Raw genomic sequence first — 13,079 nt, forward strand, 5'->3', positions numbered from 1 at the left:
TATCTATTCACTACCTATACACTGTGTCTACTTTCTCACAGAAAGAACAGAGATATTATCCACAAACACATGCAGGTGAGTAGAGAGATTAACATGGACAGACAAATTGTGTGTAAGCTTTAGTGTGTTTAATAACTCAGTTACTTTATCGTGTTCACTGTGTGCAAATCTTTTTTTCTTTTTCAACTGTATGTTTAATCTCTTTATCCTTTGGTTAGGAGACTATTTTCAATGCTATATGGTAATACATTGTATCACGATTGGCTAGTATCCGCCCATAACGCAATGCTGGAAACTTTAAAGCTAAAACTACAACTGAAATGATTGATTCTACACTCTTAGCACCTTTTTTCCCTAAGTAGAACCATACAGGGTTCTTTGGTTTGTACCCATAAGTTAACTGCCTGTATATTGTTCTACCTAGAACCCTCTAGGAAGGGTTATACCCCCCCAAAAATGTGCAGCTAAAGGTTCTTGCTTGAACCGTCTATGAAGGCTTCTACCGAGAACCTTTTTATCTTTGGAGGGTTACGACTAAAACCCTCTACGAACGAGTAGAACCCTTATTAGCCTTTAAAATGTAATTGATTTTTTTTATCTTAAATGATTGAACCTTTATTTAAACTTGACAATTCAGTTAAGAACAAATTCTTATTTACAATGACGGCCTACACCGGCCAAACCAGGACAACGCTGGGCCAAATTGTGAGCCGCCCTATACCAACCTAGGCCGGTTGTGATACAGCCTGGATTCGAACCAGGGTGTCTGTAGCGACACCTCAAGCACTGAGATGCAGTGCCTTAGACCACTGCACCACTCGGGAGCCAATACAATACATTACATATATAATAAGGCCTTTCTTTGAGGCCCGAGTTATACCCTAACGCAGCGGTGTTAGGAATATCCTGGTTTACAGGCCACATCAGGCCTGCAAGTCCCATTATGCCGGCTTGCAAAGTGATGTGTAATTCATATTGGAATCCAGCCAGAGTTAGCATATCCAACAAGTGGAATTGTTAATCACCTGCAACTTGCATTCAGAATGACTGCCAGGGTAGGGAAGATTGAATACTGAGACTACCTCTATCATCTAAACTGGAACAACCATTTCAGTAATGGATGCAATAAATCCAGTAACTAACAGAATGGATTAGTTTAGAAAACTGTATGTTATTTATCTTTGTGTAGCATAAAATGTATCAACGTACATACAAAAACACAGATACATTATTACAGTAAAACAACACATTCTGAAAATCTCCCTGCAATAGAGCATGCTGTGAAATATTATGTATGGTTCTATGTTGAACCCTTCTTGCCTTTCAAAGAATCATCAAAAAAACCTTTCTTCCAAAAAACAGTTCTTAGGATGTTCCACATTCTAGGTAGAACCCTTTGATTTACAAAGAACCGTTTTCTTCCAAAAAGGGTTCTTCTGATCACAACGGTTCTTGGTAGAACCATATCCTTCCGCAAATAACATTTGTGGAACCCATTTTTCTAAGAGTATAGATAAAAACGTTACAGTTTCACTTTTTCTCTGTCTAGATATGGCATCCTCCAGCAATGTCCTGTCTAAAGAGCAGGTCCTGTGCTCCATCTGTCTGGATGTGTTCACTGAGCCGGTCTCTATTCATTGTGGACACAACTTCTGCATGGCCTGTATCAGGAAGTATTGGGATAGCAATGACCTGTGCCAGTGCCCCATGTGTACAAATACATTTGATAAAAGACCAGTTCTCTTTGTAAATGCTTTAATTTCTGAGATGGCTGCTCAGTTCAGGAAGTCAGTTAAAAGGAAAGCTACCAGCAGCCCAGACCAATACCCTGCAAAACCTGGAGAAGTGTCCTGTGATGTCTGCACTGAGACGAAGCTCAAGGCACTGAAGTCCTGCCTGGTGTGTCTGACCTCTTACTGTGAGACTCACCTGGAGCCTCATCAGAGAGTCTTGGCCTTAAGGAGACACAAGCTGATCAACCCTGTTGATAACCTGGAAGACAGAATATGCAAGACACACGAGAGACTCCTGGAGTTGTTCTGTAGGAATGACCAGATGTGTGTTTGTGTCTTGTGCATAAAAACAGACCACGAGACTCACCATACTGTCCCTCTAGAGGAAGAGTTTGGAGAGAGGAAGGGTACATTAGAAAAAACACACGCAAAAGTGCAACAGCAAATCCAGGAGAAACTAGAGAAGGTTCAGGAGATTAAACACTCAGTAGATCTCAGCAAGAGAAACTCAGAGAGAAAGATCAAAGACAGCGCTCAGGTCTTCACTGCTCTGATGCGCTCCATTGAAAAGAACCAGGCTGATCTCATTGAGGTGATTGAGGAGAAGCAGGAAGCAGCAGAGAGGCAGGCTGAAGAACTCATTAAAGAGCTGGAGCAGGAAAGCACTGAGCTAAAGAGGAGAAGCACTGACCTGGAGCAGCTCTCACACACTGAGGACCACCTCCATCTAGTCCAGAGCTTTCCATCCTTATGCACCCCTCTGCCCACCAAGGACTGGTCTGAGATCAGTGTTCACAGTGATCTCTGTGTGATGAGTTTGAAGAGAGTGGTGTTTCAGCTGGAAGAGACACTGAATAAAGAGATTGAGAAGCTGCCTGAAGAGGATTCAGCAGTATGCAGTGGATGTGACTCTGGACCCTGATACAGCACAACGTGAACTCATCCTGTCTGAGGATCGGAAAGAAGTAAGATATGGAGACACACGACAGAATCTCCCTAATAACCCAAAGAGGTTTGATCCTGTCCTTATTGTCTTAGGAAAGGAGGGATTCTCCTCAGGGAGATTTTACTATGAGGTGACTGTTACAGGGAAGACTGGGTGGAGTTTAGGAGTGGCCAGAGAGTCCATAAACAGAAAGGGGAATATCACACTGTCCCCCGATTGTTGATGCTGGGCTGTGGTCCTGACAGATAGGAGTAAGTACGCAGCTTGTGCCCAAATCTTTACCCCCCTCTACCTGAGAGAGAAGCCCCAGAAGGTGGGGGTATTTGTTGATTATGAGGAGGGGCAGGTCTCCTTTTATGATGTGGAGGCCAGATCTCATATCTACTCTTTCAATGGCTGCATCTTCACTGAGAAACTATATCCATGCGTCAACCCTAGTGTTAATCATGATGGTAAAAACTATGCCCCTCTGATCATCTCTCCTGTCAACCACACAGACTGAGTTTGAACCTGAAAGTAAGTGACCTGTAAAATAAGTACCTCAAATTAGAGTTCTCTTTTTATGAATCTCCAGGGAGAATATTTCCCTGTAGAGTATTACTGATGTGCTTGTTGTTTGTTATAGTAGTAGTCCATCAGTCTGTTAGACATGACGAGTGCAGAATGCAGCAGCAATGTAACATAGTCTACCTGTATTACCAAATCTCTCAGGCTCACAACTAGTTATTACTTCATATCTGGGAGAGATTTCAGGGGATGTTCTGATTATTTTTAATCAGATAATATCAGCACTACATGTTTGTTTTTACTTACAATCTTAGAAACAAAGTGCTAAGTAGAGCCATACAGGTGTTTTCGGTTTGTAACCATAGGGCAACCCTTTTTGGTGCTGGGTTCAACCCTTTGCAGAGGGTTCTATCTAGAACCCACTATGTAGGGTTCTTCTAAGAACCCCCTCTATATGGTTTTACCTAGAACCCTCTATGTAGGGTTCTACCAAGAACCACTTTAACGTCTAAAGGTTTTTCATAGAACTGCCCATGAAGGGTTCTACCAAGAAATCTTTTATCTTTGGAGGGTTCTTCTTAGGACCCTCTATGAATGGTTCCACCAGCCTTATTAGCCTTTAAAATGTAATTATTTATGACAATATATTGCATGTATCATAAGGCTTTTGTCTGAGGGCCTAGTTATGCCATAACACATTGGGGTTAGGAATCTCCTGGTTTACAGGCCACATCAGGCCGGCTAGTCACATTTTGCTGGCTTGCAAAGTGATGTGTAATTCATAAATCCAGCCAGTGATAGGATATCCAACAATTGGAATTGTTAATCACCCCCAACCTGCATTCAGAATGACTGCAGGGTAGGAAAGATAAATACTGAGACAACGTCATTCATTTAAACTGGAACAACTATCTCAGTAACGGGTGCAATAAATCCAATTACAAACAGATTGGATTAGTTTAGATATTATCTTTGTGTAGCATACAATTAATCAACCATTCAATGGACATGCAAAAACACAGATATTACAGTAAAACAAACAATTCTGAAAATCTTCCTGCAATAGAGCATGCTGGGAAATATTATATATGGCTCTATGTAGAACCCTTCTTGCCTTCCAAAGAATCCTTTTTGCCTTCCAAAGAATCATCAAATAACCATTGTCTTCCAAAAAGGGTTCTTCTGATCAAAACAGTTTGTGGTAGAACCCTATCCCTCCGTGAAGAACCTTTTTGGAATCCATTTTTCTAAGAGTGTAGATATTATGTACACTGTATATCTGTTGATCCTCATTAGCTGTAATGAACACTGAGAAACATTCAGGATTTTTCAAATCCAGTTGAAAAATTATCAAATTGGTATTTGGTCTAGTACAGTCCGAGAGCTTTAGAATAGTGATGGCTATTTATGACATCAGTTTGGAATAGTAGACTTATGCCACTGTGGGGAAATATATGTGGTATTGGGTTGTGTGTAATGAATGGTGTGTTTCTGACTCATCATTGTATATCATTCTCAAAGACAATTTTTGACTAAAAAATAAATGTACATGTTATGGCACCTTGTCTGTCTGCCTTTCTGAACTGATAACAACACAACACTAAAATAAAGGCAAAGAATTAGTGAGTGAATGAGGAAAACGATCAAGAGAAACATGACAGTCACACAGGCACCTTGACTTAAATGATGTATTATTGACTTTAATCTAAATTAAAAAATATCCATGCTATAAAATGCATAATCTACAGACAATGGAAAACTGGCATCTGAGAGAGTTTAGCCATGTAAGGAGTTAAGAGGGGAGGAGCATTACAATGTCACTTTGCTGAAGTGGATTGGGAGGAGCATTACAATGTCACTTTGCTGAAATGAAACTTAAGTATACAGTGTATTGAGTATGGAATAAACTCTCCTCAGCTCTTCAGAAATATCTATTAAATACACAGTCTACTATCTCACAGAAAATACAAAGATATTACCAACAAACGCATGCAGGTGAGTAGAGAGATTAAAGATGGACAGATAAATTAAGTTAAATTAAGATTAAGTTCAACCATGTTTGATGTGTGTAAATCCTTTTTATTTTCCAACAGTATATTAAAAGTATTTATTCTTTGGTTATAGTACTATTTTCTATGTTATATGGTAACACGTGTCTAAATTGCCTAGTATCCCTCCATAACGCAATGTTGGAAACTCTAAAGCTTAAACTACAATTTAGTTGACTGATTCTAGATTATATATTTTTTACAGTTTACTTTTCTTTCTCTGTCTTGATATGCCCACCTCCAGTAGTCTCCTGTATGAAGAGCAATTCCTGTGCTCTACCTGTTTGGATGTACTGTAGTCACTGAGGAAGGCTGAAGGGCTCATTAAAGAGCTGGAGCAGGAAACCACTGAGCTAAAGAGAAGAAGCACTGAGCTGGAGCAGCTCTCACACACTGAGGACGACCTAAACCTCCTCCAGAGCTTCCCATCCCCGTGCAGCCCTCCACTCACCAAGGACAGTGATCTGTGTGTGGGGATTGTGAGGAGAGCCGTGTCTCAGCTAGAAGAGACAGTCATGAGTGAGATGAAGAGGTTGTTTGATGATGAGCTGAAGAGGATTCAGCAGTATGCAGTGGATGTGACTCTGGACCCTGATACAGCAAGCCCCTGGCTCATTCTGTCTAAGAATGGGAAAGAAGTGAGAACTGGAGAAAAAAAACAGAAGCTCCCTGATAACCCAAAGAGGTTTGATTCTGCCGTTAATGTCTTGGGAAAGAAAGGCTTCTCCTCAGGGAGATTCTACTATGAGGTCACTGTTACAGGGAAGACTGAGTGGAATTTAGGAGTGGCCAGAGAGTCTATCAACAGAAAGGGGACTGTCGCATTAAGCCCTGATAATGGACGCTGGGCAGTGATCCTGAGGGATGGGAGTAAGTACACAGCTTGTGCCGCGACCCGTGTCCACCTCTGCATGAGAGAGAAGCCCCAGAAGGTGGGGGTGTTTGTGGATTATGAGGAGGGTCAGGTCTCATTCTATGATGTGGAGGCCAGGTCTCATATCTACTCTTTCACTGGCTACATCTTCACTGAGAAACTCTATCCATACTTCAGCCCTTTGCTCAATGATGGTGGTAAAAACTCTACTCCTCTAATCATCTCTCCTGTCAATCACACAGACTGAGTTTGAACCTGAAATGAACTGACCTGTAAAATGAATAACTCAATTAGAGTTCACTCTTTCATCAAACACTAGGAAGAATATTTCACTGTAGTTTATTAACGGATGTTTGTTATTATTATTTGACTTCTAAACGAACAATCCTTTATCTGATCTTAACGGAGCACTGGGCCGGCCACTCTTCAATATCACCTGGGCCAGCACAGGTGAAACACCTTCCTACTAATGAGATGACAAACCAGCACAGGTGTAACACATACTGAGTAACGAGGGGACGCCAATCAGTGCGCCCCACGTGCTAACGTTCAAACTCTAAATATAAATGGAAAAACCAAAGCCTATAAATAACATTGTCAGTCTGTTAGACATGATGAGTGCAGAAGCAATGTAACATAGTCTACCTGTATTACCAATATCTCCGAGGCTCACAACAAGGTATGACTTCATGTCTGGAAGAGAGAATTCAGAGGTTGTTCTGATTATTGTCCCGCATGATGAAATCGGGGAGTAGACGTTGGCTCTGTCTCTGTCCGATAGCAAGTTTGTATGTTTGTCACACGCAATATCTCAGACTGGATGGCCTGTTTTTGATGAAACTTGGTTGTATGATGTGTCTTGCTGTAGAGATCTGGCATTTTCTAAATGACACAGACTGGCCAGGTGGAGGCACTATAACAAGCAATTGAAAATGCACATTTTGAAAGGTCACGCCCCTCAACCAGTTTGTCCAAAAATCATGAAATTCAGTACATTGGTCCTCCTTCACAAGGAACAAATTTGCAGCAGGGATCCATAAGGTCCACCATGATGGATATTATGCCATTTAGAATTTTGTGAAAAACACTTAAAACGCTACTCCTCTGGCACTGAATGACCGATCTGCAAGAAACTTGATATGCGCCACGTATGTACACACGTCTCTCAACGCAACATATTCCAGACTAGTATCTAAAAACAACATGGCCGTAATGGCCAATAAACTTTCATGTGGTCCGAAACATAAATCAGTCACAGATAGTTGTATTGTAACAAATTTGGTGCACATGTTGAAAATACTGTCAACAAGACCCAACATATGCAAGAACATTCATATCGACCACAAGGTGGCACTATAACTGGCACATGTTTTGTTAATATCAGCATAGTCTAGTTTGAATTTGCCGGGGGAAGGGGAGGTATCATTTAGGAGGACGAAATGTTTAATGTTGCATTGTTTTAATTCTGATAATATCAGCACTATATGTTTGTTTTACTTAGATATATACAATGCATATACTCTGTTGATCCGCAATAGCTTTAATGGACACTGAGTAACATTCAGGATGTCTGGATAATTAAGTTCAGTTGAATAGTGATATAATTGGTATTCAGTATAGCACAGCACCAGAGCTTTAGAATAGTGGTGGGTATTTATGACATCAGCCTTATTCTATGAAATATGATTGAATTGGATGTCATTTTTTTTATATGGGGGTGTTTGTAAACGTCTGTAAACGTCTGTTTCTATGGTTTTGAAGACTCATTGTCACGGCATTTCAACATCACCTTGTCGAAATAAAACTAAAGTATACAGTGTATTGTGTACGGTACCAAACTCTCTCCAGCTCTTCAGAAATATCTATTCACTACCTATACACTGTGTCTACTTTCTCCCAGAAAGAACAGAGATATTATCCACAAACAAGCAGGTGAGTAGAGACATTAACATGGACAGACAAATTGAAAGGGAAGCTTTAGTGTGTTTACTACCTCTTTTACTTTTTTGTTTTTACCGTGTGCAAATCCTTTTTACTTTTTCAACTGTATGTTTAAACTCTTTATCCTTTGGTTAGGAGACTATTTTCAATGCTATATGGTAACACATTGTATCAAGATTGGCTAGTATCCGCCCATAATGCAATGCTGGAAACTCTAAAGCTAAAACTACAACTGAATTGATTGATTCTACAAAAAAAACAGGTGCTAAGAAGAACCATACAGGGTTCTTTGGTTTGTCCCCATTGGGCAACCCTTTTGGTGCTGGGTAGAACCCTTTGTAGAAGGTTCTATCCAAAACCCTTTATGAAGGGTTCTTCAAAGAACCCCCTGTATATGGTTCTACCTAGAAGCCTCTATGAAGGGTTCTACCAAGAACCATTTTATCAGCTAAAGTTTCTTCCTAGAACCGTCTATGAAGGGTTCTATTGAGAATCCTCTTCTCTTTGGAGAGTTTTTCCTGGAACCCTGTATGAACGGGTGGAACACACAAGCCTTATTAGCTTTTCAAATGAAATTATTTATGACAATACATTACATGTATCTTATACAATGGGTGGGTCTAATCCTGAATGGTGATTGGTTAAAACCGTATTCCAGCTGTTGTCTATTCCACAAGTTACCACAGGCATTTTAACGTCATAGATTTAGCCAATTTTCTCTGTTCCATCTGACTGCGCAATCCACCGTCTCATCAGCCCAGCCAGGCCATCTGTAAACTTGATCTCCACTATAAAAAGCATCTACAACAGTAGAGATTTTAATAAAATGTAGTCGGTCTCTCCGACATTTGCAACATTGTTTCAATATTCAAATTCATTCTCCAGCTGTTCCATAGCAGCAAACGTGTCGGGAGGAGACAGACAGGCAGGCAGCTTTCTCAGTCAGTCGAAATCATGAATCAGCTGGCATAATTTTTCTATATATATACAAAGAAATGTCAATAGAAAACAGGTAGAACTAAATTAAATGCAGCTAGTTTGCAGTCTTTCCAGCAGTACTGTTGGCTAGCTCCTCTGAACAACAGAGTCCTGAGGAGAGAGCACATTTTCTATGCCAGGTGAAATCACGCATCACTAGCTCATTGTTTTGGATGTATCCAAATAAATGTCACTAGAAAATACCTTAAACAAAAGCTAATGTAGCTACTTTGTTGTTATTCTGGCTGCACTGTTTGACGTGACGAAGTTATCCATAGTTGTCTAGCTAGCAAGCAAGGGATAAGAACGTTGCCAGCAAGTATGGCAATAGAACATTTAGAACGAACGACTGGGTCGCGTCTCTGGCAACCGAACCGATAGACCAGCCGGCTGGGTAGCAACCCTAGATTTGTGTCGGGACTATATCTTGTGGAAGGATTAAATAGTATGAATAAATTAAAACGTTTAATGAAAATATGTAAATCATTATTTGAATATGTTGGTAACCCATTGTATAAAAGTGATAAAACCCTCAAAGCCAGTGTGTGTCTCAGGCCTAACAACACCCGTGCCATTTTAACTTCCAAACACAGGCTTCTTGTGCATTATCACTTAAATAAGGCCTTTCTTTGAGGGCCTAACTACAGTATACCCTATCACAGTTTATTCATCATTTCCTGGTTTACAGGCCACGTCAGGCCTGCAAGTCACATTATGCTGGCTTGAAAAGTGATTCAATATTCAATAATTCAATATTGGAATCAAGCCAGAGTTAGCAAATCCAACAAGTGGAATTGTTAATCACCTGCAACTTGCATTCAGAATGACTGCAGGGTAGGGAAGATTGAATACTGAGACTACCTCAATCATCTAAACTGGAACAACCATTTCAGTAATGGATGCAATAAATCCAGTAACTAACAGAATGGATTAGTTTAGAAAACTGTATGTTATTTATCTCTGTGTAGCATAACATGTATTAACCAATAAATGTACAGATTTTACAGTAAAATAAACTATTCTAACAATATCTCTGCAATAGAACATGCTGTGAAATATTATATACGGTTCTATGTAGTACTAAGAGTGTAGAGATTTTTTTTTTTGAGACATTATGTTAAACTCGCATTTTGATCACTCAGACGAAGAAGAAACATCGGCGATAAAGCAGGACTTTTCTCCATCTAGATATGGAGTCCTCCAGCAGTGTAGTGTCTGAAGAGCAGTTCCTGTCTGTCTGGATGTGTTCACTGAGCCGGTCTCTTCAATGTGGACACAACTTCTGCACGGTCTGTATCAGGAAGTATTGGGATAGCAGTGACATATACCAGTGTCCCATCTGTAAAAATATATTTGATAAGAGACCAGATCTCTTTGTTAATGCTTTGATTGCTGAGATCGCCGGTCAGTCCAGTGAAAGCTACCAGCAGCCCAAGCCAATGTCCTGCCAAACCTGGAGAAGTGTCCTCCTCTCCCTGAGAGAGAAGCCCCAGAAGGTATACTCCTGTTGTAAAGTGAAGCAATGTGCTTAATATTAGGAATGTTTAGAAATAAATATAGTAGGCCTAGCCTATAGAAAGCTGATGGGATCCTTCTGTTTCTAATAGAGGCCATCGCTCTGTTTTCTCAGGCAATTGCATAGCCTATAGAAATGTTGCGCAACATGAGCTCATGGGCTCTCATGAAGAGTTTGATTAGATTTCCGATAGCATTTGCATTACATTTGCATTAGAGTGATTAGAGAGACAATAGAGTGCTGAGTACCAGACAATTAGCAAGTTTAGTAGGCTACTAATGACCATCAGCAGCATCAGAGCTTGGAGAAGCCTAATTACTGTGACTAAACAGTCATGTGGAATTTTACTGCCGTCTTGGTTCGTGACTGCCGGTAATACGGTCACCATAACAGCCCTACTCATCATCACGGTTTCTAATTATCGAAGATACATTTTCACAAAAAAACTCAATCACATGTTATGGTATCTTGTTTGTCCGTCTAAACTTTTAATAACTTGAATGGCACTCATTGTTAAATAATTAGTGAGTGAATGAGTTATTGAAAGACAAAAGAGATTGAGAGAAATATGACAGTGGTCAGTCGCACAGACACCTCAACTTAAATAATATACTCTTGATATGAATCTAAATAAGTATATCCACACCCTACAGACAATAGTAAGCTTGCATCAAAGAGTTTAGGCAAAGGGGTTAACCTTTCCAGGAATAACAAAGTGCATAGTAGTATTGGGTGGGGAGGACCATTGAAACTTCACTTTGCTGATATGAAACGTAAGTATACAGTATGCTGTGTATGAGATTAAACTCTCTCCAGCTCTTCAGAAATATCTATTAAATAGCTACACACCGAGTCTACCGCCTCACAGAAAGGACAGAGACATTATCCACATCCATGCAGGTGAGTAGAGAGTTTAAAATGGACAGTTAAGTTGCAGATAACCTTTACCGTATTTCATGTGCAAATCCTTTTTATTTTTCAATGGTAGGTTTAAACTATTCTTTGGTTATAAGACTATTTATGTTATAAGGTATGTGACCCGATTCAGGAAACTAGGCGCATGTCACAAGTCACGACTTCACAGGAGTGCGGTTTGAACGTAAAAAGACAGCACAGAAAAACACAGCAACCTTCCCACTAGCCATGATTGGCTGAGATACAGAGTGGGCTGGACATGCCGAGAGATAAGTTTTGGATTGGTATAGAAGGCTTTTGTCTATTTGAATAATCATCCGTGGATCTGTTGGGGCGATATGAAAATTGTAGTTGGTCAAGGGTGTTGGGTAAGGTGGAGGTGAAATGATCCTTAACTAGCATCTCAAAGCACTTTATTATTACAGAAGTGAGTGCTACGGGGCAATTTAGTGATTTAGTTCAGTTACCTTTGCTTTCTTGGGTACAGGAACAATGGTGGACATCTTGAAGCAAGTGGGGACAACAAACTGGGATAGCGAGAGATTCTATATGTCCGTTAACACTTCAGGCAGCTGGTGTGCAGATGCTCTGAGGACGCGGCTTCGTATGTCGCCTTGGCCGGCAGCCTTGTGACAGTTACCACGCTTAAATGTCTTACTCACGTCAGCCACGGAGAACGAGAGCTCACAGTCTTCATGAGTGCTGTTGGCCCACGACGGTGTCTATGTGTTTTGCTCAAACAGGGCGAAGAAGGTGTTTATCTTGTCCGGGGGCGCGGCGTCGGTGTCCGCAACGTGGCTGGCTTTCCCTTTATAATCTGAGATTGTCTGGAGTCCCTGCCACATACGTCTCATGTCTGAGCCGTTGAATTGGGACTCCACTTTGTCCCTGTACTGTCATCTTGCCTCTTTGATTACCTTACGGAGGGCATAGCTGTTCTGTTTGTCCATGTTCCCAGTCGCCTTGCCGTGGTTTAATGTTGTGGTCTGCGCTTTCAGTTTTGCCATCTATCCGCGGTTTTTGGTTTGGATAAGTTCTAATCATCACAGTGGGAACAACATCCTCTATGCACTTCCTGATGAACTCAGTCACCTAGTCAGTGTATACGTCAATATTGTTCTCAGAGGCAATGCAGAACATTTCCTAGTCTTGAAGCATAGATTCCGATTGGTCAGACCAACGTTCAAGAGTCGTTACCATGGGTACTTCACATTTAAGTTTCTACCTATAGAAGAGGAGGCATGACCTGATTTGCCAAAAGGTAGGGCGGGGGAGTGCCTTGTCGAAGGGGGAGAGCTCGATCCACGAGTAGCACAGGAGATGTGTTGATAAAACTTTGGTAGTGTTTTCCTCAGATGTAATTTATTATAGTCCCCAGCCACAATAAATTGGGCCGAGGATATGCATAGTTCCTATAAAGCCGTCGTAGGGTCGGCCTTGGGGGGAAATACACGGCCGTGACAATGACAGAAGAAGATTATCTCGGGAGGTAATGTGATCGGCATTTGATGGTGAGGTATTCCAGATCAGGAGAACAAATGGACTTGAGTTCCTGTACTTTACCACAATCACATCATGAGTAGTTTGAGTAACCACAAAACATACACCTCCACTTTTCTTG

The 13,079-nt window shown here is 40.8% G+C and overlaps 1 protein-coding gene across 1 annotated transcript; it reads left to right on the forward strand.

Annotated features, from left to right (window-relative positions):
* Nucleotides 1-1,551: 1,551 nt before the first annotated feature.
* On the forward strand, nucleotides 1,552-7,927 carry LOC129844776 (zinc finger protein RFP-like). Its single transcript, XM_055912882.1, has 2 exons — nucleotides 1,552-2,559; nucleotides 5,690-7,927. The coding sequence occupies exons 1-2, from the start codon at nucleotides 1,552-1,554 to the stop codon at nucleotides 6,353-6,355; spliced, it is 1,674 nt and encodes a 557-aa protein (XP_055768857.1). The 3' UTR covers nucleotides 6,356-7,927.
* The last annotated feature ends 5,152 nt before the right edge of the window (nucleotides 7,928-13,079 follow it).

Source organism: Salvelinus fontinalis, unplaced genomic scaffold, assembly GCF_029448725.1.
Source record: "Salvelinus fontinalis isolate EN_2023a unplaced genomic scaffold, ASM2944872v1 scaffold_0228, whole genome shotgun sequence".
NCBI classification, from domain to species: domain Eukaryota; kingdom Metazoa; phylum Chordata; class Actinopteri; order Salmoniformes; family Salmonidae; genus Salvelinus; species Salvelinus fontinalis.